At 45.8% G+C, this 21,775-nt stretch overlaps 1 protein-coding gene across 3 annotated transcripts in view; it reads right to left on the minus strand.

The window, feature by feature from the left end:
* Nucleotides 1–3,179: 3,179 nt before the first annotated feature.
* GALNT14 (polypeptide N-acetylgalactosaminyltransferase 14) overlaps nucleotides 3,180–21,775 on the minus strand; it is a 65,902-nt gene continuing 47,306 nt past the window's right edge. The window contains exons 6-15 of one of the 3 annotated variants that reach the window (XM_085218870.1): nucleotides 21,020–21,141; nucleotides 16,930–17,017; nucleotides 16,195–16,279; nucleotides 15,268–15,371; nucleotides 12,781–12,907; nucleotides 10,782–10,874; nucleotides 9,454–9,537; nucleotides 8,436–8,580; nucleotides 4,813–4,932; nucleotides 3,180–4,236 (exon numbers count right to left, since the gene is read on the minus strand). In XM_085218870.1, coding sequence (XP_085074996.1) covers nucleotides 4,078–4,236; nucleotides 4,813–4,932; nucleotides 8,436–8,580; nucleotides 9,454–9,537; nucleotides 10,782–10,874; nucleotides 12,781–12,907; nucleotides 15,268–15,371; nucleotides 16,195–16,279; nucleotides 16,930–17,017; nucleotides 21,020–21,141 — 1,127 coding nt within the window. In that variant the 3' untranslated portion in view covers nucleotides 3,180–4,077. Of the gene's footprint in view, nucleotides 4,240–4,812; nucleotides 4,933–8,435; nucleotides 8,581–9,453; nucleotides 9,538–10,781; nucleotides 10,875–12,780; nucleotides 12,908–15,267; nucleotides 15,372–16,194; nucleotides 16,280–16,929; nucleotides 17,018–21,019; nucleotides 21,142–21,775 lie in introns of all 3 variants that reach the window. The other 2 variants (XM_019613452.2, XM_085218871.1) reach the window with 2 other exon arrangements.

Genomic DNA, 21,775 nt, shown 5'->3' on the forward strand with positions numbered 1-21,775 from the left:
GCACTGTACAGGCTGCTATGATGAAAATTAACTTCACTCTCACCAGATTCTGTACAGACAGATAAAAAAGATAATAGGGCTGTCAGTCCATTGCTAGCCCAGTACTGCTACTGCTATGCACAGCAAAAACTAATACATAGGTATCTCTCTGTTCAAAACATTCAGCCTTCAACAAAAGTTTGAGAAATTGAGGTGGGAAAAGGAATCCAAGTTACTCCATTGAAAGCAGTGCAAGGGTTCAGTGCTCAGGACTTCAAGCATAGTCCTCCAAGTCTTCATTCATTGGCCCCACTTTCCTGTTGCCACATTAGGTGATCAAAGACGTCTGAATTCAGTTTCTTTCTCTTTAGTACTGAATTATTTCACCTGCATGTTTTAAGCCATTGATGCTTTACGCTGTTATTTTATGGTACTGTGCTGGCACAAAGAGAGGATGAGCACAAAGTATCTGGAAATCAGACCAACAACAAGGTAGGATCTGTAAGACCTCCCCCAGCCCAACGACAACCATGTAAATTTGATCCCACTGGAACATGGATTGTCTTCAGGAAGGGAAGTCTAAGGTGCTTTGTGTTGTGTTTGCATAACCTCACTGGGCTCTTAGAAAGCCAGTGGTAATTCCAGCCCTGAGTTTCCTGTTGTTTTTCCCAAGGGTTTTTCCTCAAGGTAGAAGAAGTGACTCATAAGAGCTTATGATAATAAAAAAGAATAAAACATTTCACAAAGCCTAACATCCAGGATTAGAACCATGTTTCCTACTTTATCTTGCAATGGTTCAAGTAAATGCAACACATTACCAAAAGCATTACCACCAAATGACATTAGGGATAAAAAGGTATCACGGTGTGATAATAAATGTCTAGGGAGTGAACAAATATAAAGCAAAAACACTCATCTGTCTCCAGTGTGTTTTAATAAGTTTTTTAATAAGTTAAATAAACTAAAAGGGTGAGTTGGATTTCAGCAGCAGTTAACCTTTCCCCTGACACAACGCAGGTTCTCCTTTTAGGGATGCTAAGCAGAATATTTGCTAAATGCCATATTGTGGCTAACTTGGGAGCTTGCCAGTTCATTGCCTGCTTATATTAAGTTTCCCAGGTGATACTTCAGGCTTCTCTGAAAACCTTGCTGATCCATAGGGCTAATTTCATTTCCTAGAGCATAAAACATGCTATATTCTAAGGGTTATGGCCAACAGATGTGTAAGACAATCATTTGCAGCTCCCTGGGTCTAGTCTTAGCCAAACAGTGCAGCTTACTGGTAGGAGATGTTGTGTCTGACGTCACCTCTTCCACTGCTTGCCTTCCACTATTGCAAAGAAGTTATCAACATAATGCAGTTTTAGAATAGAAGGGGTCATAGACTCAGAGAATCATAGAATATCTTGGGTTGGAAAGGACCTCAAGGATCATAAATCTCCAAGCCCCTGCCACATGCAGGGCCACCAACCTCCACATTTAATACTAGACCAGGCTGCCCAGGGCCCCATCCAACCTGGCCTTGAACACCTCCAAGGATGGGGCATCCACAACCTCTCTGGGCAGCCTGTTCCAGCACCTCACCACTCTCACAGTAAAGAACTTCCCCCTGATATCCAGCCTAAATCTTCCCTCCTTCAACTCAAAACCATTTCCCCTATTTATTATCTACTGTTTGAAATCAACTATTTGAAAGGGGGTTGGTATAGCATTCAGGTTTCACAAAATGTGAGACAGTTCAAATAGTTTCTTCCTGGAATATATCCCTGCAGCATGGGTCTGAGTGTTCAAGCATGCAACTCTAGTGAGGTAGCTGTTTCTGCTAAGGCAAAAAGGACCATTACCTGTTTAGACAGTTTTGGCTGTCGGCAGGGGTGTTTTTGTTCCATGTGTACAATCATGAAACTAGACAGGTCAAAGCTCTGCGTCAGAATGTACCCACAGGGTGCTGGACTTCAAAATTGACGCCATACAGTTCAGCTAAAGCTGGGTCATCTGCAAGGCAGCAAGCAGCATTTTAGCACCAGCAGTTTGCCAAACCCAGGCTGCAGGCCTGCACAGGTGTGAACACGTTAAGCTGCAAGCTCTTGGGAATTACTTCTCCTTACAACTGCTAGATGGGGAATTATTACAGCTTGGCTGTCATCACCAGTGTGAAAAGTAGGTGTGATATTTCCTGGTTCAATTAAGTCGGAACCCTCGTGGAATGAGACCATTCCATTTTAAGTGCTTCCCCTTTCCTTTGCAAATTGGTGACACGGAAACAATGCAATCTACTGCTGTGAAATGACAGCTTACTCCAGCCCTTCCATAACAGAAGCCCTTGAGGCTCACACCAAGGGAGCTTGATTAGGTTAGTAATCACTGCAGCACATAGAATGCACTTATACCCTGAGACACGTTGTAAATAAAGACTTATGCTGGTTCTGCCCTTAGAGCCAGGGAGATTTAAGCAATATGGCTTTTTTCCAGTGCTGAGGGAGGAGAAACTGAGGCAGTAAAATCCTGAAAGCCAGCAATTATTCAAAAGGGGATGCTGAAGGCACTTGAGGGCTCAAAGCTTGCGATATTTTACCTAGAGTTTGTAGCACAGGAGCAAAGGACAGGATTTTCATTAAACCCAAGAGCTCTTAGGGGCACAAACTGTATTTTTCTCAAGTGATGCTGACAGTCCTATGCAAATTCTCTCCAAGAGAGAATTGTTGCCACACAAGAGCTGTGTGTGCTGTTGGTGCTTCACTGCCCACCCTCCTGCTGCTGTGAGGGATCAGCAGGTTTTCTCCTAGTGGGGATGCCTCTTCTGAGGTCTTCTGTACTTTTCTCCTTTGGCAGCCACAGCACTTAACATGACCACTAGTTAATAATTTATCTAATTACTCATCTATCAAAACCCGAGGAAATAATCTCTGCCAAATAATTTCAGTTGGAAGAATTGGGGTGAGAGTTACTTTGTGATCCAGGGCTCTCTGCCCACAGGTGTGACTGTGGGAGCCCTAAATCCTTTCTTCTGTACTTTACATCTGGTGCTATGAGATATTTGGGAAACAAAACCAGGTAATTCCTTCACCTGTCCCTTCTTTCTCAGAGCAATCTCTAGTTTTATTTGCCCCCTCCATTCTTTTGGCAGTGGGACATCACAGGAGTTCCTTCCTCTGCAGCCAGGAAATTGGGAAACATAAATATGACACAATTACCTTAAATTACCAAAAATATTATTTTTATGGAAGAAGACTTAAAATTTGACTTGTTCCAGACATGAAGCAGCGAGAGATACATAGTGAGATTATAGGGGAGTTTCAATGACCAAGATTCACCCATGGCCTTCAGAGAGCAGGAATAATTCTGCTCCCAGCTTCACAGTGGTTTGTATACTTTCATCTCACACACTGAACCCTCTGTTTGCTTGGACTTTGGAGATTCAGTCACCCCAGTTAGCACAGAGTTAGGACAACTCTGCTACCTGCCAGTTTGATCCTGGCCGTAGCCATAAATGACTGTCCTGTGTGTGCCTATACATATCCGTGAATCAAATACAGATCTGAATGTACAACACAGCTCCACCCAGACTGCTATCAGAAGACAAACTCAATCACAGCAATAAGAAGTGCAAGATAACTCAACGTTTTCCACTTGTTCCCAAGTGACATATCTTAGCAGCCCATGGCACATCCCTCCTCATGCACTTGCCTCACTCCCCAAAGCTATGAAGACGCTTGTTTTGCTGAGTCCAAGTCTCCTTTGGGTATCCAAGGCTCTTCTATCTGTTCTTCCAGTGAGATTAATAAATGCTATACACACTGAACTTCTGCAGGGCCCATCTGAGGAGCCCCAGTGTCCCTCTAAAACATGTCATCTTGGTTTCTTGCCATCCCTTCTTTTGGAACACATGACTGCCAACAGACCAATAACACCTACATGCCTTGCAATCAACATCTGTTCTTCAACCTGCAGCACCGTGCTTTTATTTGATTGATTCCTCTCCTGACCCATAATACATAGGGCTCCCCAGTGGTTTTGCGTTTGAGCACTATCTGTTGCATATTGGCTGTGTGTAGCAAGTCTCAGCGCCCAGCCCAGCTGGGTAAGTTCTCAAGCAGGTCAAGACATCACCATGTCCCAGCGCTGACTCATGGCTGTGCTCTCACAAGGGTTGATGACGAGTTCTTTGGTGCTCTCATTCGTGTCCCCAACGGTCTCAGTGTCCAAACAGAAGCGTGAAGCTATATGCTCAAGGTGTGACCCAACTTTACCCCATTGCTGCTGAAAGACACACGAGAGGAGAAACAGGGGTGAACAAATTTCCTCCTCCTCAATACGCTTTTATTATGCTGCTCAGCATCCAGAGACAGTTGTCACTAAGACTTTTTGCCTGACACAGGGAAGCACAGGTCTGCCCAGCCTATGCCAAGCAGATGACATGCTGAGCCCTTCTCCCATCTGAAGCACTCATTTAAGCTCAGCCTCTGCTTGGCGTTAGAAAGATAATGTATTACTAATGGCTTTTTCTCCAGGTCACTGGTTCAAATGCCAGCTCAATGATTAACTGCAGAGAAACGTTAGCCTATTCTGGCTGACTGGCAGCCCATGTGGACTAAATTGCCAGTTTCAGTTTGACTTCTGCAGATAAGTATCCAGATCACCACCTGCACTAATAGACATCCTTATCAATACACTCATTTAAGAGGTAAAGGGCTGAACAGGCTAAAGTCTGTGCTCCCAGACTGACTGTACTTCCCTGAAGTCAGAGCATATCACAGTGATTTGATGTGCAGTGATATTATGCTGCAAGAAAGGGAGCTTCAGAGAAAACAGAGAGTCAGTGAAAGGGCTTACCTGCTTGTTGTCACTTTCTTTGCAAGGTGACAGGAGCACTGGGGAGCCAGGGAACAGGGTATACACAGACAAGCACAGCTGCTGCTGACGGACTTGGTGGTTGTATGTGTATGTCCACTCCTGCAAAGGGAAATAAGAGAGAAAGGAAATGAGAAATCAAGGTTGACTGTTGATATTCCTCAACTTGGAAAGCAAATACTATGGCCTGGATCCTGCCTCTTCTGAAACCAATCAGAAAACTCATTGGCTTCAAGAGGCACCAGGACACGTCACTAGGGATGCTCCAAACCTCTCTAAATCTGCAGCTGTCACTGGCAGATTGCTGCACCAATGCAAATGTCCCTGAAAGTAGCTAGAAGAAAACTGTTCACACGGTAAAGATAGGCAGAACTGGGCTATAGTTAGGTTTAGGTTATTCCTGGAAGCTGAGAGATCCCTTCCCCTGATGTTCACAGCAAGGTAAACAACACTCCTATATGCCTGTAACATTTTGTACAAATCAAGATAACTCATTTATTAAGCACGTAGTAAGCAGGAGAGGGTTTGACCACTAGGAAACTATAACAGATTGCTTTATTGCCATTTCTAGTTTAATTGTTGACTATCTTTAATAAATTCTTCAGGCTAACTTTACAAGATCTTGTTTTTCTCATTCACCTGCAACAAGACTGAACTCCAAATGTTTGCAGCACTGATTTGCTATGACTTTTGAACTTCACTCCTTGACTTCAAAACAGACAGTATAGGCATTTAATTCCTTTAATAAAAATCACGCTTCATTCAGGTCCTTAGCCATTTAGAAGGGAAAACATATTCTTGCACAGCAGACCCAGATCTACAGGGACTTCACACTGTCCTCCTTGCATCCTATGCTTCTTAGCCTACTTCTTCCCACCAGCTAATAGAAATTGAGCCTGTCTTTCTGAACAGTCTGCCCACAGATTTCTCAGCAAGAGCTGCCCAAGATTTCCACACAGAACAAGCATTCATTTTCAGAGCTACATTTTGCAACTCAAGGGCCTTCTGGCAACAACTTCTTTGTCAGATGGAACAGAGTTCACCTGATCCTACAGAGAAGGCGTTCCAGACATCCCAACTGTGCACACTGTCATTCTGGAAAATCGTGCCAAATTAGTCCTGCATCTGTGAAGAACCAAGCCTTAAGGGGCGAATTCCAACACCTGCTCTTGGCACCCATGTTACTACAACCTGCTTTGAAAACTATTTTACATTTTTAACCAATTGCTCATAGTTTAGTTCAGAACAGGGCCTGATAGCACACCCGTAGTTGTGAGGCTCTTCAGCACCAGCAAGCAACTGGTGTCTGTGTTGCATCCCTCAAATGATTCAAGGAGTGGATTCCCTGGCCTCTATAACCTTGCTTCAGGGGCATCTCACAGAGAAATGCTTCTCCCAGAGGTTTTCCACACTTAATTCCAGGCCAGGCACTGCCCATGCCATCCCATTACTCATCTTGTCTCAAGGAAGGACCATCTTCTCATTCAACAAGGCTCCATGGGATACACGGAATGGTTTAAACTCCTCCTAAGATCTTCATCCTAAGAAGCTGGGCCTACAAACTAGATATGTGCATCAGCTCAACAACTAACACTGGATCCCCCACCATTGCCCCCTGGATGTCCCGCTACTCTTTTACCTAAACTGACAGATTTCCACAAAACTCTTCTATTTTGACAGAACGGCTTTTTATGGAAGCGAGTCCTGCTCAAAATGTTCTATCCACTTCTGATCAGTCTTGTCACTTTTCAGCCCGAAATGAAAGCCAGAGAAAATAATGCTTAAAATTAAGAAAGTCTGGGGAAAAAAAAAGACACTCAAATGCTGCAGAATGCATTAAAAACTTTGAGTTAAAATACAGGCAAGTGGCCATGCACATTTTTATCTCACCTCATCTCTTCGATTATTTCTGCCAGTCAGGATGAAAAATACTGCTTTTTTCCCCATGAGAAACTATGGTATGTTCTAAACTCTGACCCACTGAGTGCTCCCATGGCTACTCAGCAGTAAGAGTGGCAGAGCCTCTCTGTTGTGGTCAGCCCCAGGGTCCTCCTAAGAACAGAATTGTTTAAGGAGCTAACATGGCCTCGGGAGTGCAGGTCAGGCTGCAGAGATGCCAGCACGATTGTGAGCTGATGACAGACACAGGGAAACAGACAGGAGAGGTGAAACTGAGACCAAAGTTTGCTGCCCTTTCAAAGACAAAGCAGCTTTTGCTGAAGTGGTGGCAGAGCAAGGAGTAAGAGGGTGCACTGGGAAAGCTGAGCTACCAGCTGCACACCGCAGCCAGCAATTCTCTGCAGCCTCAGCTAACTCTAACCCACATCTGAGGCATGTGACTCTTTTTCAAGGCTTTAGTGTCATTCGAGCAGGCACCTGTCACTACTATTCTGCATCATTCAGAAACAAGGAGATTATTTTAAAATGTGACCTTTGGCTTGGCATGGCAGTCCCCAGGCCTAGCAAGAGGCAGCCCGATGCGAGCCCAGAGAAAACACCTTTTTCTTTTTTTTTTTCCTTCAGCAAAGTTGCCCCTGCAAAACATGATGACCTGCTCTCATTAGCTTGCTTCTCTTACTGTTGCTATTAGGGATGTATAGTCAAGTGGAAGTAAGCGCACCACTTCACATTCAACGACTTCATGGCACCCCCAAAGAAGCAAGTGATTGTTATCCTCCCTGCTTTATAAATGGGAACAATGAGAGAATGCTCTGACATGCCCCAAATCACAGTGGGAGCCTGAAGCAAAGGCAGATTTTGAAGCCACATCCTCAGGGTCCCACTCCAGTGACTCCACTGCGAGGCACACGTGCCTGCTCATGGCTCTAACATTTCCTAGAATATGATTTGGAGAATGCATGCTGATTCACACAGCTTTTTCTTGTCTCAGTGAGACTGAAAAAAAAACCAAGATCATCCTCATTAAATTCTCAATAGTTTAATGGGCAATCTAACACTGAGAGAACACAGACTATGAAGTTATAAATACCATTGCAATTCAGTGCATTTTGAAAGAAATTAGGCTGAAAGATGAGAGGAAATTATAGTTCTCTTTGTCTTCCTCTGATCTCTGCAGATGGGCAGCAGCAGGATCTCAGCTCAGGCTAGCAGAAATAGGTGGTCCAGCCTATACTGGGGCTTCTGCCCCAATCCCTGTTGCTGCCCAGGGCCTCCAGCAAAGTGAGGTAGATTACCAAGGTTGAATGGCACACTCTCTCAGGAAAGGCAGCAGGGTAAATCCAACTGAGGGATTTAGTAAACTGAGGGAATCACCTTGGATCTGCTGCCACAGAATCACCCAAATTGTCCAAAGGGGTCGGAAGGGATCTCTAGAGATCATCAAGTCCAAGCCCCTGCTAAAGCAGGTTCCCTACAGCAGGTATGCAGTCTCAAGGGACAGTGATAGGGGAAGGTCCCAGCTCTGATCAACCCTCGCATGCTTTACCTCAAAGTCTGCCTATCCAAATGGCCAACAAAAAATGTAGGAGGAAAGTATTTTCCTCTTCTTCTATGTAGACAATTGAGATACAAAGAAATTAATCGACTGCCCCACCACCTACAGGAAGCCCATAGCTCCACAGAGCCTGACTCTCCAGCCTTCTCACCTGTGCTATTGCTGACGTGCCTTTGCTGGTGATACAAGGATTTAAGCTCAGGATGGGTAGCTCTTGGTCTTCAGACTTGTGTGACTCCAAGCAGCTCTGCCTTTGCCTGATCATCCCGGTCTGATATAGCAATTCCTCAGGAATCCTGTGGGAACAGTGTGAAAACAACGGCCCTACTCCTTCTGGCAAGTAGTGTGCTCCAAGGGAATGGGATGAAGGAGGTGTTGCCATACCATTCACCTTCAGATAAGAACTGGTGAGATCTATTTCAGCAACAAACCACTACAAGTAGTACATAGCCGGGAACATTGCAGAAGCAGCATTCAGAGATGGATGATCAGCCTTTGACAGGGGAATAATAAATAACTGTGCAAAGCAAACAGAGGAGCAAGGAATGGACTGTGAGCAGGCTGATGGTCAGCTTTCAGCCTACAGGAGTGGGAAACTGTATAAAAAATGACTGCACAGTGCTGGCATTCTTTTTCAATGCTGCCACGCAGTGCCACACTTGGCAAAAAAGCCAGAAAACAGCAGTAAATCATTCTCACACTGTAAGTGTGCATTCAGTCATTGCAAGTCCCTGGAGGCTGCTCCAGAAATTGTGCACCCTTTCTATGTCTCCTGGTAGTGACTGCAGGAATTGGTGCAATCGTTTCTGGACTATTTTGCAGCTGTGGAAATGTATATTAATGAAAGTATCAGGCTAAGAGTAAGCCAGAATCACCCAAATACATGTTATCAACTCCTGGCACTGAGAGTCTGATAACAGCGAGGTCCTGCACCACAGAAATCCATAGCTAAGACTGCTTATGGAAAGCAGGATCACAAATAAAATACATTACATCATGAACAGGCGGTGTTGAAAATGAAGACAAAATTCACCATGCCCTCCTGCGAAGCCCAAGGGAGGAGGTGGGGTGCCTGTGTCTGGGCAAGAGGGAGGTGTGGGGCTGGAGGAAAGGAGAACTTTCTGGGGCAGCAGGAATGGGGCTTCCTGCTGGAGATCAGACATTCATACCGAAGTTCAGGGTAAACGTTGTCCAGGTACCACTTGAAGCTGTGGCATTTCAGCCTCTTCCGTAGCTCCACTCTACTCTGAATGCTGTGAAGGCACAATGAAGATCACGAGGGTGAAACCCAAGGCCCCAAAAATCCAACAGATGTGCAGAAGCAGCAAACACTAGAGCATCAACAACACTATTTCCTGCTGTCCTCTGCATGAGCTTGGTTGGTTGCTTTGATCTCTATCTCTTTGGAGATCTCATTTGGTAAAATGCCATGATGACATACTGCCATTTTAACAAGGAGCCTGGAGTTTAGGCAGTGAAAAAGTCTATAGAAAAGCACAGCTATTTAAAAAATGATTAGTAACCAATGTATGTTATCTACTATATGTAATGAAAGCATTAATTTAATATAGTAATGTGCTAGGAAGTTAATACATGCTATTATAAATTACTCTTAGTTTATAGAACTACAGAAGGCCTTGATTCACAAAAGCACTTAAATACAGCTTTCAGTCACTAGAAGTTAATCACATGGCGATATAATTCTTTCTTATGTTAATCAAGGCTAAACTTCTGCTGCTGAGGTATCATACTGCAGAGTGATGTTTCCCAAACTTCAGCTCCTCTTTGGGCCAGCTGAAGCTGGTATGGAGTTGGTATGACTTCCAGTACTTTCCTTTTACATAGTTTGTCTTCCCTGCACCTTCATTCATATGAGTGGGACAGAGCCGTTACTACATCCCATGCTGAGGGATGGGAAGAGGATACAAATTCAAAGGAAATAGGTTAATCTCTAGGATTGCAATTTATTTAGCATGGAAATGGAAGAGTAGCCAGAATGAATTTTAGTTTGGATTTGGACTCTGCTGTGATCCAAAGGAAACCTTCTAAAGAAAGAAAGAATATGAGAAAATGAGAAACAAACACAAATACATACATGTTTCCTGATATGGAGATGTTTCTGATGGTTCAAATGATGAATGGCAAACTCCCTGAATATAAAGCATCACTCCTTTCCAATATTCCTTTGGCAGGTCCAAAGTCTGATTATTTTCTTGCCTCTCAACTGCTAGCAAGACCTCCAGACTTTCCCCCAAACTCTGCTGTGGGATCTGAAGTACTTGTACCCACACCAAGGGCAGGACATGGGCAGAGGAGGTTTCCCTTATCGTGACTTGGTTCGCTTCAAGATACAATAGTACCACATACGAGCTGTTTATAACTTTCATCGCTATGCTCATTAGCTTCTGCCTAGCATTAGTATTTAATTCAGCGTTACTGCAGAAACAACGCGGCAGGTTTCCTGCAGCAGGGTGATGGCAGCAAGGAGGACACTTACTTTCCATAAGGCCTCCCCTGGGCCGCGGGCCGGGCAGCGTAGTAGTACTGTTTGAACTCATCCATCCACACCTCTGCAGTGCGCTTGGTGTTTCTGAAGGAGGCAATGAAAGACAACTGATGCCAAGGAAGCCTCTGAGGTGATGCCCACACTTTCTAAACGGCATCAGCTCTTCCAAGATGCTCTCCTCCCAACCTCAACTTTGTCTACGGCTTCACACAAACCACCTGTTCAGCCCTCACTACCAGAGAAGTTCCCTCTCCTTCCCATTTCTCCAGGCACCAAACCTAAGATGCCACGTCTTGGGTGAGGAATTCACCATCTCAAGCTCCACTGCATGTCTTGCATCCATCACGCTCAGAAGTGTGCTTTCTCTTAAGCACCATCTCCCAGGCAGGCAGGCTTGAGGTTGTATTTTGTGAATGGGATTGAGCTCTGAAAACCAGTGCGAGACGTGCCAAAAATTGAAAGCAAATATTTCATTTGTGTCATTCCTGTCATTGTGTCAAAGCAGGACTCTCCTGCTTTTTTAGTTAACATCTCTGTTTAATCAAAAATACCATGGAGCATCAGGTTGCCAGAAGCTGCTTCTCCACTCAGTCTACGTATTACTGCATTAAGTTTGAGTCTGAGAGATATCAGAAGGTTAACCACAGCTCAGCTTTGAAAACCTATGGATACATTTCTGCAGACTGCTTTTCAATCCCTTGCTTATCCATGGTGCTTCCCATTCTCCTGCAGTAGTTTAAGTGCTCTTGTCCAAAAGATGGCTGTCACAGTGCCTACATCTGGATCTAGCATTCTGCATAACTCAGGATATTTTTGCCTGCCTTCCTGATCTCAGAAGGTTTTACAGGAAACAAGGGAACAAACACCAAGTCTTGCACCTCGGTGTTGATTCAGGCCTACCCAAAGCTCACATCCAGCCTTATCTGCAAGAGTCTTCTTTCACAACTAAAACCAAGAGTATCCCTTGGTGACCCAGATTTGTGCCCTTCTGCTACCCTGTGCCTCTCAGTCTGTCTTTCTGAAGTGAGTGACAGGGTTACCTCAGCACGCTCAGCTGAAGAGTCCCCATCGTGCTCCAAACACTGCTGGAAATGTTGTATTAGGTGTAACTGGGAGGTGTTGATTTCACTCCTCCCACATTGCTGTCATAAGCAATGCATGCTTGAGCTGCAGAGGGATTGGGTCAGTGACAACCTTGCTGCAGCACCCTAAGTCCTCATAAATCTGTTGGCTCAGCGAAATACCAGGAAACTGACTCTAAAAAGAGCACCTGGTGTCTAAGTACATACAAAAGCAGTTTATCTGGGAAACAACTCTGCATTATGTCTGAGTGCCCCCAGTGTTTTACTCTGTCCTTTACTTAAGCAACAGCTTTCATACTTGAGCTCCAAAAGAGGAGGAAATCCCTCCCATCTTAAGCAACCGCTCCCCTTATCTGCTCCCTCCAGGATTTTACTCCACCTCAGCCACCCGTTTCAGCACTGGATTCAGTCCCTGTTCCTGGGTGTGAGGCCAGGTCTCCTTCAGCTGGGAGGTGCAGCCCATCACGCTCCTACTCAATCTGTCTGCTCCTTGCTGAGAGGCACCGGAGCCATATTTTCTGGTTCAGCTAAGTCACGCTCAGCTTCAGGCTAAGGTCACTGGGTACTGACAGACATGGTTGGCAGCCTGATTTCAGGGCATTATAAATGTTTTCTTATGACCTTAGTGTCTAAAACATTTGCTGTTGCAGTAGCTAGGACTGAGAGAGCTGCAGAGCCTGTCCTTTCATTTCCGTGGCAATGAAAGGAACCGCGTCAGTGTCCTACTTCTGTCATATTCTCAACACTCTAGAAATCCTAAGGGAGACAGTTGTACCAGCTCACTATGGCTCATGAGATTCCTGCCCATGGGTATTTCACATTTTTTCAATCAAGCTTTTCTCCCCACCTCCCTGCAAGGCAGCAGTTTATTATTCCTCACAAAAATGAAGCAAACCCCAAACACCCACTTGATGTATGTATTGGCGTTCCCCTCTGGAAAGACATATGGATGTTTCTTCCGGAAGACGTGTCCAACACGGCTGCAGGGGATGATTTCCAGGCTACCTCCACACATCCACACACGGAAGGAGATTTCTACAAGAGAGGCAGCTTCAGCATTTCCTGTTTCTGTCATAGAATCGTTAAAACTGGAAAAGACCACTAAGATCATCACGTCCAACAGCTGACCCACTCCCACTATGCCCACTGACCACATCCCTCAGTGCCACATCTCCACAGTTCTTGAACACCTCCATGGATGGTGACTCCACCGCCTCCCTGAGCAGCCTGTGCCAGTGCCTTACCACTCTTTTTGAGAAGAAATCTTTCCTAACATTGAACCTGAACTTCCCCTGGCACAGCTTGAGGCCATTCCCTCTTGCCCTAAAGCAGTCTGAATCTAGTGTTATCTCTCATTTCATCCTCTGCCACATTAAACTGGGGTAAATCAATTACCAAAGGGGCTTTCATAGGCTCAACTCTTGTAAAAGTGTACTTAAAAGCTTCTTGCAATCTGAAGTTCACACAATAAAAATCTGCTTGTAGCACCCCAGGTGCTATCGCAGTAAGGAGTCCCTTTACATATAGCCCTGTTCACATTGGAGAACCATCCTGCAGTTTTGCACTCCCATAATGACCTCTGTAATGCCCACAGTAGTGCAGCTTCTCTTCATGGGACTGCCAGTATTACTGGAGAGCCCATGAATTCTGTGCATTAATGATGACAGCGGTGGGTCATTATCTTTATGATTCTAAGGCTGGTTGTACAAAGTGAACAGCACTGAGCCTCTATCACCTGCCCCCAAAAGAGCAGGAGCTTACTCTGCCTAGCACATATGCTAATGTTGCAGATCAACACGATGCACACGTTTCCAGGAGCTGAGGCCAGTGACAAAAAGGATTATTCCAAAAATCTGGACAAATTGCCAGTATGGGTAACATCTTCTGGTGTCCCAAGCTGCTCCATGGCTGTTCAGTGGGGCCCTGCTGGAGGACACCTTGCTTGTGGCGTGATTCATGATCAACACCAAAAGTTACAGGGCTCCTGGCAGGGAGCTGGATGAGATCCTAGTTGCGAGGTGGCACAGGCAGCAGAACGGCTGCTCTACAGGGTCCGTCTGGTCCCAGCAGCTGGGAAGCTATGAATCTGCAGCTGTATCATCAGACAGTCATACTTAGAACCAGCACAAAGAAGAAATGAAATAAAAAGGCTTCTGCAGCTCTGTATATCCTGTTTTGTGATCTGTTGGCAGTATAGAGCTATACAGAAAAAATGTCTGCTCCAAAGCCACGAACTGCTTTTCACCACATGATGCCACATAGGATGAGCAATAACCATGCATAAGGAGCATTGGATATATTGCTGGGATTGAGATTCCTAGAGAGAAATGCTGATGTCCTACGGAGCTGGCTGCTGTTGGAGACCAGCAACAAGCAGAGTTGTGTAGTGGGTCAGCGGCAGCACATCTTTACATCTACAGTTCCCTTCTTGGATGCTATTTTGGGCTATCAACCCAGTGAGGAAGGCAGGAGGGCTGCAGTCAGTCCCTGCTTGGTTTCCTTGGAGGAGCAGATGCTTTGGGTCAAACCAGTGGCAACACACCCACTCACAGAGAGAAAGGATGAGGAAGAGCAAACCGACTGAGCAATGAGATATAAATAAATAAAATATGCTGGAGGAAAAAGGTGTGTGAAGCAAACAACAGTGCCAGGCAGAGGGTGGGATACTGCAAAGCAGCAGCATCTGTTCCCTTGGATGGCTGACAGCACTGCTATATGCGTTAAGAAAGAAGATTTTGCCTTCCTTGCTAGCTGTACTCCCCAGAGGTGTGAGCTATTAAAGCCAGATTTGGATCTGCCTCTCTGACATCAAGTGTCTCCTCCTCTTCTCAGAGGCAGTCTATTGCTCTGATCTGCAGCATTGCTGCGGCTGCAAAGTGAGAACAGTCTGGCCTGATCAAGCTCTTAGCAATCCAGGATAAAGAGCCATGATACCCTGACACCAGTCTGCATTGTGCCCTTAAAGTTACTGGTGCAGGCACTCTGCAAATTTAGGGAGGCAGCGATGCCTCAATTCATGGCTTTGAAGTGCTATCTATCATCAGACATCAGAATAAGACACATCTTAGCTTTATTCTTGAGAAAATAGGATCAGGAAGAAACAGGGGAGTATGTGCGGTGTGCTCTCATCTGCTGGTAACACTAAAGCTGAGAACTCTGTGGTTCAGGATATTTCCCTATAGAAAATCAAAGGATCATGGAAGACAGAGAGTCCTCACTTCCCACCGTTCTTGGTTGTAGACCTCTTACCCATCTGAGACTGCAAGCTATGAATGTAAGTGAGGGAAACCATGCAGAGCACTCAAAGCAAAGCCCCAGCTAACATCATGTCTACCTGGCATGACTCTGGAAATAGAACCAATCTTGCAAGGGTGGGAGGAAGAAGGGCGACTCACCAAAGTTCTCCCCGCCCCAGATGTCCATGGCGTTGTCATACTTCCCCAGGTGGTTGAACCAGGCTTTATCGATCACAAACAGCCCCCCAGCAATAATGGGAGTCCTGCAGGGTAGGGGAAGCAAGAGAAGTGCCTGGATGTGCAGAAGAAGCTCTTCCTTTAGCCTCTTCTTCCATCATCAGGACGTTAACTGTGTACTTCCTTCTTACCAAATGAGAACAGTAAACCTCAAAAAGCATCAAAGCCTTTCTTTCAGCTGCCTCAGTATTTTGCTGTCAATCATAAATTGCCTGGCATTTAATGACTGGCTAATGCACCCATCAGCACAACTCCTACAAGCCTGAAGTTCACAGCCCTGATTGCAGGCTTCAGCATCAGAAATGCACTTAACGCTTGGTGGGTTATTCACATGATGGTACTCTCACAGGATTTTTTTTGTCTGCAGTCAGTCCATTAAGAGCACAGTTCCAGAGGGGAGGGCAGGGCAGAGCCAGCTCAGAAGGGCTTTTTAAAAGCCATTGCTAGCTGTTTGGTCTGTGTTTCAAAACAGGGATATTTTTTACTCTTTGGATGAGCTAAGAAAAGCTGTGCTGAGATGGCACAGGGGAGGATGGCAGGGCAGACCCAGAAGAGCCTTGCTCTTTGCTGGGACAAGTCTCATCCTCACGTGCTCATCTCATGGGACACAGGCACTTAGGATGCCTTAGTGCAGGCTGCTGCACCGAGGAAGTCCCTGTAGTACCCTGCATGGCAAAGCAAGCAAAGCTTTGCACTCCTATGAGCTCCTGGAGCCCTGAGGACCCCTGCTCCAGATCTCCCCTCTGCCATACACCACAGCACTTCACAGCTGGGGATATAGGCACAAGGGCTCCCTTTGGGACGAGATGCCTGTCCTGACCCACATTCCTCTTTCCCCTCTTGACTTACTTAATGGGTTTGGTAGGATCAAGTCGTTTGGCTTTCTGCTCTGGGGAAAGCTGCTCCCATTTGAAATGCAGGCTCCAGTCAAAACCTAAAACCAGTGCAGAGAAATACCTTAGGGAAATTAGAAATGGGCATGGACTAGGAAGCAATTCAATCCGTTCGGCTACAGAATCCATGTTGGATGAAATATTTTGTCCACTTTTAAATTTCTCAAGCCAATGGAGATAGAGCTCTTGGGAAAAGAGTCCAATGACTAATGTATTTTATACTACATATGAAAGAGAAACAACACTTTGCATTACAATTGCAAAGTCAAGCACATGAAAAGCAGGAAAAGTCAGAATTAAATCTGCTGTCGAAACCTTGCTCTTAGAAGGCATCCTTGTCCCCCCATGCACACAGATGCACACTGTCACGGATACTGCATGCTACAAATAGCACAAGCATACTAATAAGTGCTACAGTCGCAACCTCTGTTTTTTGCCTAGAAATCCCCCATTTCCTCAGCATCTGGGCTCTCAGTGCTGCAAAGGGTGGTTTTGAAATGACCCTTTATCCTGCCTGATTACTTTTTCCACTGTAGCAAACAATAATCCTCACGCCATCTCTAAGCCAGCCTGAAAATGGCACAGGGAGCACTGAAGAGTGCAGATACACCTTGAGCAGGATAGCTGAAACCTACAGCACAGCTCAGAGTCATGCTTATAATATGGGACATGGCCCGTGGTGCTCACTCACCGCCTCTGAGATCTGAGGAAGCTGCCACATAGGCAAAGGTATCCAAGTTGATGATGTCAATAACAGGGCTGACCACCCGTGTGGGGTCCTGGAAAGCAGAAACAAAAGGACCTGTGACTTCAGATCACGCCATTCAGCAACTGGCCAACGGGTGGCCCAGTCTCTCGGATCCACCAAGCAGATGGAAACTTCAGTGGAAATTTTGGTGGCTTGGTGGCTTGTTATGGACATGTGCCCATCACTACCTCCTCCTCCACTGTCACACCAGTTCAAGCCAGGAATGAATGGAAGCAGTGGAGCTTCGGGGCATGTCACCAAGAGATGGTGAGCAGGTGGGCACCTGGGCAGAGATGTGGCTAGCAAAGCCTCTGCAGGATGCAAACCTCTGTCTGCCTTTTGCACATTCATCGGTGTATTCCCCTCTCACCTCCCTCAAGTACACTTCACTGAATTTCAAAAGTCACGTAACAAATGGGCATTTGAAATGAGGAAAAAAAACCACAACTGGCCAAGCAGCATAACCACACTGTGTGTAATCATAGGAAATTGTTGAATGCACAAATTAAAGGGATATAGTCGTAGTTTTGCCAGAGGTGTGAAAGGGTTAAAACAACAACAACAACAACAGCACAGAAACAACTGCAAGTTATTTTAAATAGTTGGTGGTGATTTAATTAACATCTTCTTATGGGCAAAGAAATTATACAAAGAGTAACAAACAAAAACAGCTACAGGAGGAAGACTGACAGCTTTTGCTGCTCTCTTATCTCCCCTTTCCTTTTCAAAAATTCCAAACTCCAATTATACCTCAAACTTCAAGCTCTCGCCCTCACCAGATCAAAACATTTTTCACAGCTATGCAGAGGAAAGCATCTGAGCACGCACATCCTTGCTCTCACTCTCTGAAAAGGCTTTGTTTTAGAAAATGCTCCTAACAGAAAGCACTTGAGTGCAGCTAGAAGAAGGAACCAAATGCCACAAGCTGTGCTGGGGACTTAGAATCGTAGTACCGTGAATGACAGAATGGCTTGGGTTGGAAGGGACATTAAAGCCCACCCAGCCCCAACACTTGCCATGGGCAGGGCTGCCCCCACCAGCTCAGGCTGCCAAAGGCCCATGCAACCTGGCCAACCTGTGCAAGGCAAACAACCCACCAAATCAGCAAAGTTTGCTGCATCCACATGTTGTGTGAAGGAGCTCCAGCCCAGAGACAAGCCACTCGCACACAAGAGCAATGAAACCATCAGAGCTTTTGTAGTTGTCCTTGTCTACCCATGTGGACACCAACACAGGCCATGGTGTGGAGGAACAAAGAGTGGCTCCCACCCCAGCAAGGACACTCTGCCCATCTTGCTAGTTCCTGACCAGCACACAGATCAGCCAAAACCCCTTCATTGCAGGCATACCGTGACACTGCTCAGCACACCCTTCATGTTGGTTGAAGGCAGGGTAAGGCTTTAAACAAAGACAATGAAAGCAGAATAGCAATTACTGTATGCACAGCACTGGGAATGGATCGTATCTGGTCATTTGAAAACTGCACCTCAAGCAACTTACTAGTGAGCACTTCTAATGAGCCCATGCTACTCCCGGTTTCAGTTCCACTCCTGCTCATTACATGACACAGCCTCTTACAGGAAAATTCCCTTTACCTTCTGACTGCCTAAAATATTGCAAAAGTTTGACTTTCAGCCCTCTCCATGACTCACTTTCCCTGCCATATAACGAGGACATTTATATTTGCTTACATTCCATGAAGGTGTCTCTGATCCTCAAACAAAAAGCACTGTGTGCTCAGGAGCACAGTGCTGCTGCTGTTATTTACGTGGGGCTGAACACCAGATCTTCATATAGGTAGCTCCAACCTTCTGGTTTTCACTTGCTCTTCAGTTTAGGATCGCTGCCATACCAGGACGTGCTAATATCCACAACATTCAAATTTTCAATTCTCTTTCACATGAAACTCTCAAAAACGTAAGAATGCATTTCTTCAGTGTATATTTCAAACAAACAACATTATGAAACTAATCGAACAGCACAAAACTCTAAAAACTTCCTTAAAATAAAGCAATGTGTTTTAACAGTAAAGGACATTGACTACAGCTTGTATCCCAGCTTTATGGCAGCCACCCATTTCTTCCAGTGGTCAACAAAAAGAGCGAGGAGAGAAGGTAAGGTAAGTAAGGTTGCTTTTCATCTGCCTCCTCTACCCTAGGAGAGCACCAAATTGTGGGAGCTGGAAGTGGGAGGTCACCATTCATTGCTTCATCCCACCAATGTTAGCAAATCCAGTTTTGAGGTATGCTCATTGATTCATACCATAAAAATATTGTAGGCTCAATAATTATAGCTTTAGCCACGCTATTCAATTGAAATGTGACGTTAATGGCTTCAGATATATTTGTTCCCTAAGTAAAAACAAAAGAGATGTGCCCACACACTCACAGTCATACACTCACAAACATGTTTTTTGCAAAAGAGCCACAGCTGCTGCGGTTTCTTTGGACATGCACCATCCTGGGCACAGACCTGCATTCCTGGAGCAGGCACATGCCCCTCTCTGCCCACACAGACCCTTTCACTGGTTCTTGGGCCTTCTCTCTTCTCTTTGCACGAGAAAGAAAAAGCCAAGCAATTCACAGGGTGACTGGTAATGGGGAGAGCATCGGCTCAAGATGGTTACTGCTGGCTTACTTGAAACTCCAGAGCCAAGCTGACTCGTCCTACCTGTGACATGGTAAGAAAATGCTCGTGTAAGAAGGCTAATCCTTATCGCAGCAGGGACCCGTCTCTTGGGCACAGCCTGAAGGTGGCAGCAGTAACATGTCATACAGCCCATTGATCACTACGTAACCCTGATGCCAAGGACAGCTGCGGTGGGGTTGGGCAGGAGGAAAGCAAGGACCTGTTGCCCTCACCCTGCTGCATCTACAAGCAATTAAAAAGCAAACAAGCAGGACTGAACGGAAGCAAAGCACCCTTTCAGAAATACTTTCCATGCTGGCTGTCAGACACGATGGCACCACTGCTACTATGGTACATGAAAATCCCTGTAAAGAAGTTGCAATGGTATCTAGATTCACCCACCCCACAAAGCTGCATCAGAAAGCTGGCTTTCAAGTTGGGTTTCACAGCTCATGCTCTTGAAATTCCACAGGAGTTGTGAGCAATAACACAAAAATGCCATTTTCATTCCATTACTATTTACCTGCAGCACGATAGGACAGCCTTCTAACTGAGGTTGGGACCTGTTCTGTGCTGAGTGTGCCAGCAACACCAACAACCCTTGCCCAGCAATGGGCCCTAACCTGCTGCTGTTCAGATTTCTCCAGAACCCAGTGCCTTGGCTTCCTTCCTTGCTTCATCCTTTTGCTCCTCAGCTGCCCCTATATCAACACCATTCACTAACTGTAAAATTACTGTCTAGCTAATACTAGCAATAAGGAGCAAGAGATGGAGTAGCAGTGGAGGAACAAGGCACAGCAAAGGGACATGACCATCCATCCATGCCACAGCTAGAGGTTTTCTCACACCCTGCCATGCCCCAGGCTGCCGGCACAGGGCTCGTGCTGACTCGAGTGACAAGGCACCACTGAGCCTCCTCATGCACATCCAGCTAGCGCTGCCGACTCGGTGAAAGGCAAGTGTCATTGTCTGCTCAGAAATCAGCAGAATTTAAATCCTATTAAATCAATTTATTAGTGCTTAATTTGCATGAAATTAAATTCGGCCCCTATTCAAGGAGCCGTCACTCCTTTAAATCATTGGCACTGAGCATTTTTACATGAGCCTAATTAAAAACCCTGCTGGAGCCCAGCCCAGCAATTCCCCTTTCAAGGCTCAATCCATGCTTGCGAAGTCACGGCGCTACTGCCCCAGGAGACACCCCATCCCACCTGACCACACGCACTCCCACCTGCCTGCTGGTTGGAAAAAGACCTGGAAAGGTTATTTTTGGCACCCCAAAAGCTCCTTGTTTTCTTATTCAATGCCTGCACACAGTTGGACAAAGTTGGGTGGTGATGGCTATTAGGAGAGAAGAGGGGATGAACATCCCCTAAGGATGGTTCTGGTCCCTGGGGACACTCACCTCCTTGATCCTCTGCAACAGTGGGAGCAGCCAGTCCTTATTCACCTCACAGTGACTGTCCAGGAAGGTCAGGACTCCTGCTTGAGCCACATCTGCCCCTTGAATGCGGGACCGGATCAGACCTGTTCAGGGACACACCACATCAGCTGCCTCCAAGTTGGCTGGGCAGTATCCTCACATGGTCTTCTGGAGGCTCCTTACACACCCCCGAGGGCTTTGACTCAACTAAATCCCATTCAGATAAAATATGGTTCAGGTTCATCACCCCCTTTCCAGCACCACGAACTGTGCGAGCCATTTCCCAGTGTCACCGAAGCAAATAAAAAGTTCCACTTGCATCAATAATTTATGGCATTCATGCCAAATCTTAAATTGTGTAACTGCCTCCACTGTTCCAGGGCAAGACAGAACTTGAAATGCTTCAGAACGTCTTCAGAAGACAGAAGGGAACCTAAAGTCTTTCCCCTACTCATCACCAGCTCACATGTGGTGAGACCAATTCCACAGTAGGACCATGGTTTCCAGTGCCCCTAATCCCTGTGTTAAACCCCCTGCACAGCTCTTAGTGAGGAGATGAGGGTGGGACCATTTGAGGCCATAATTGCACCTCTCTTGGATTACCAATTTGGGATCTGCTGACCTGCTGCTCAATGGGAACATCTTTTCTGCCAAGGAAAGAGGATCTGCTCTCCAGGTGCTAAAAGCCTTCTTGGCTCAACAGGACCCTGATGGTGAATGCATGGTCCTTAGGAGCTG

This window comes from Meleagris gallopavo, chromosome 2 (assembly GCF_905368555.1).
Source record: "Meleagris gallopavo chromosome 2, MGAL_WU_HG_1.1, whole genome shotgun sequence".
Lineage (NCBI taxonomy): Eukaryota > Metazoa > Chordata > Aves > Galliformes > Phasianidae > Meleagris > Meleagris gallopavo.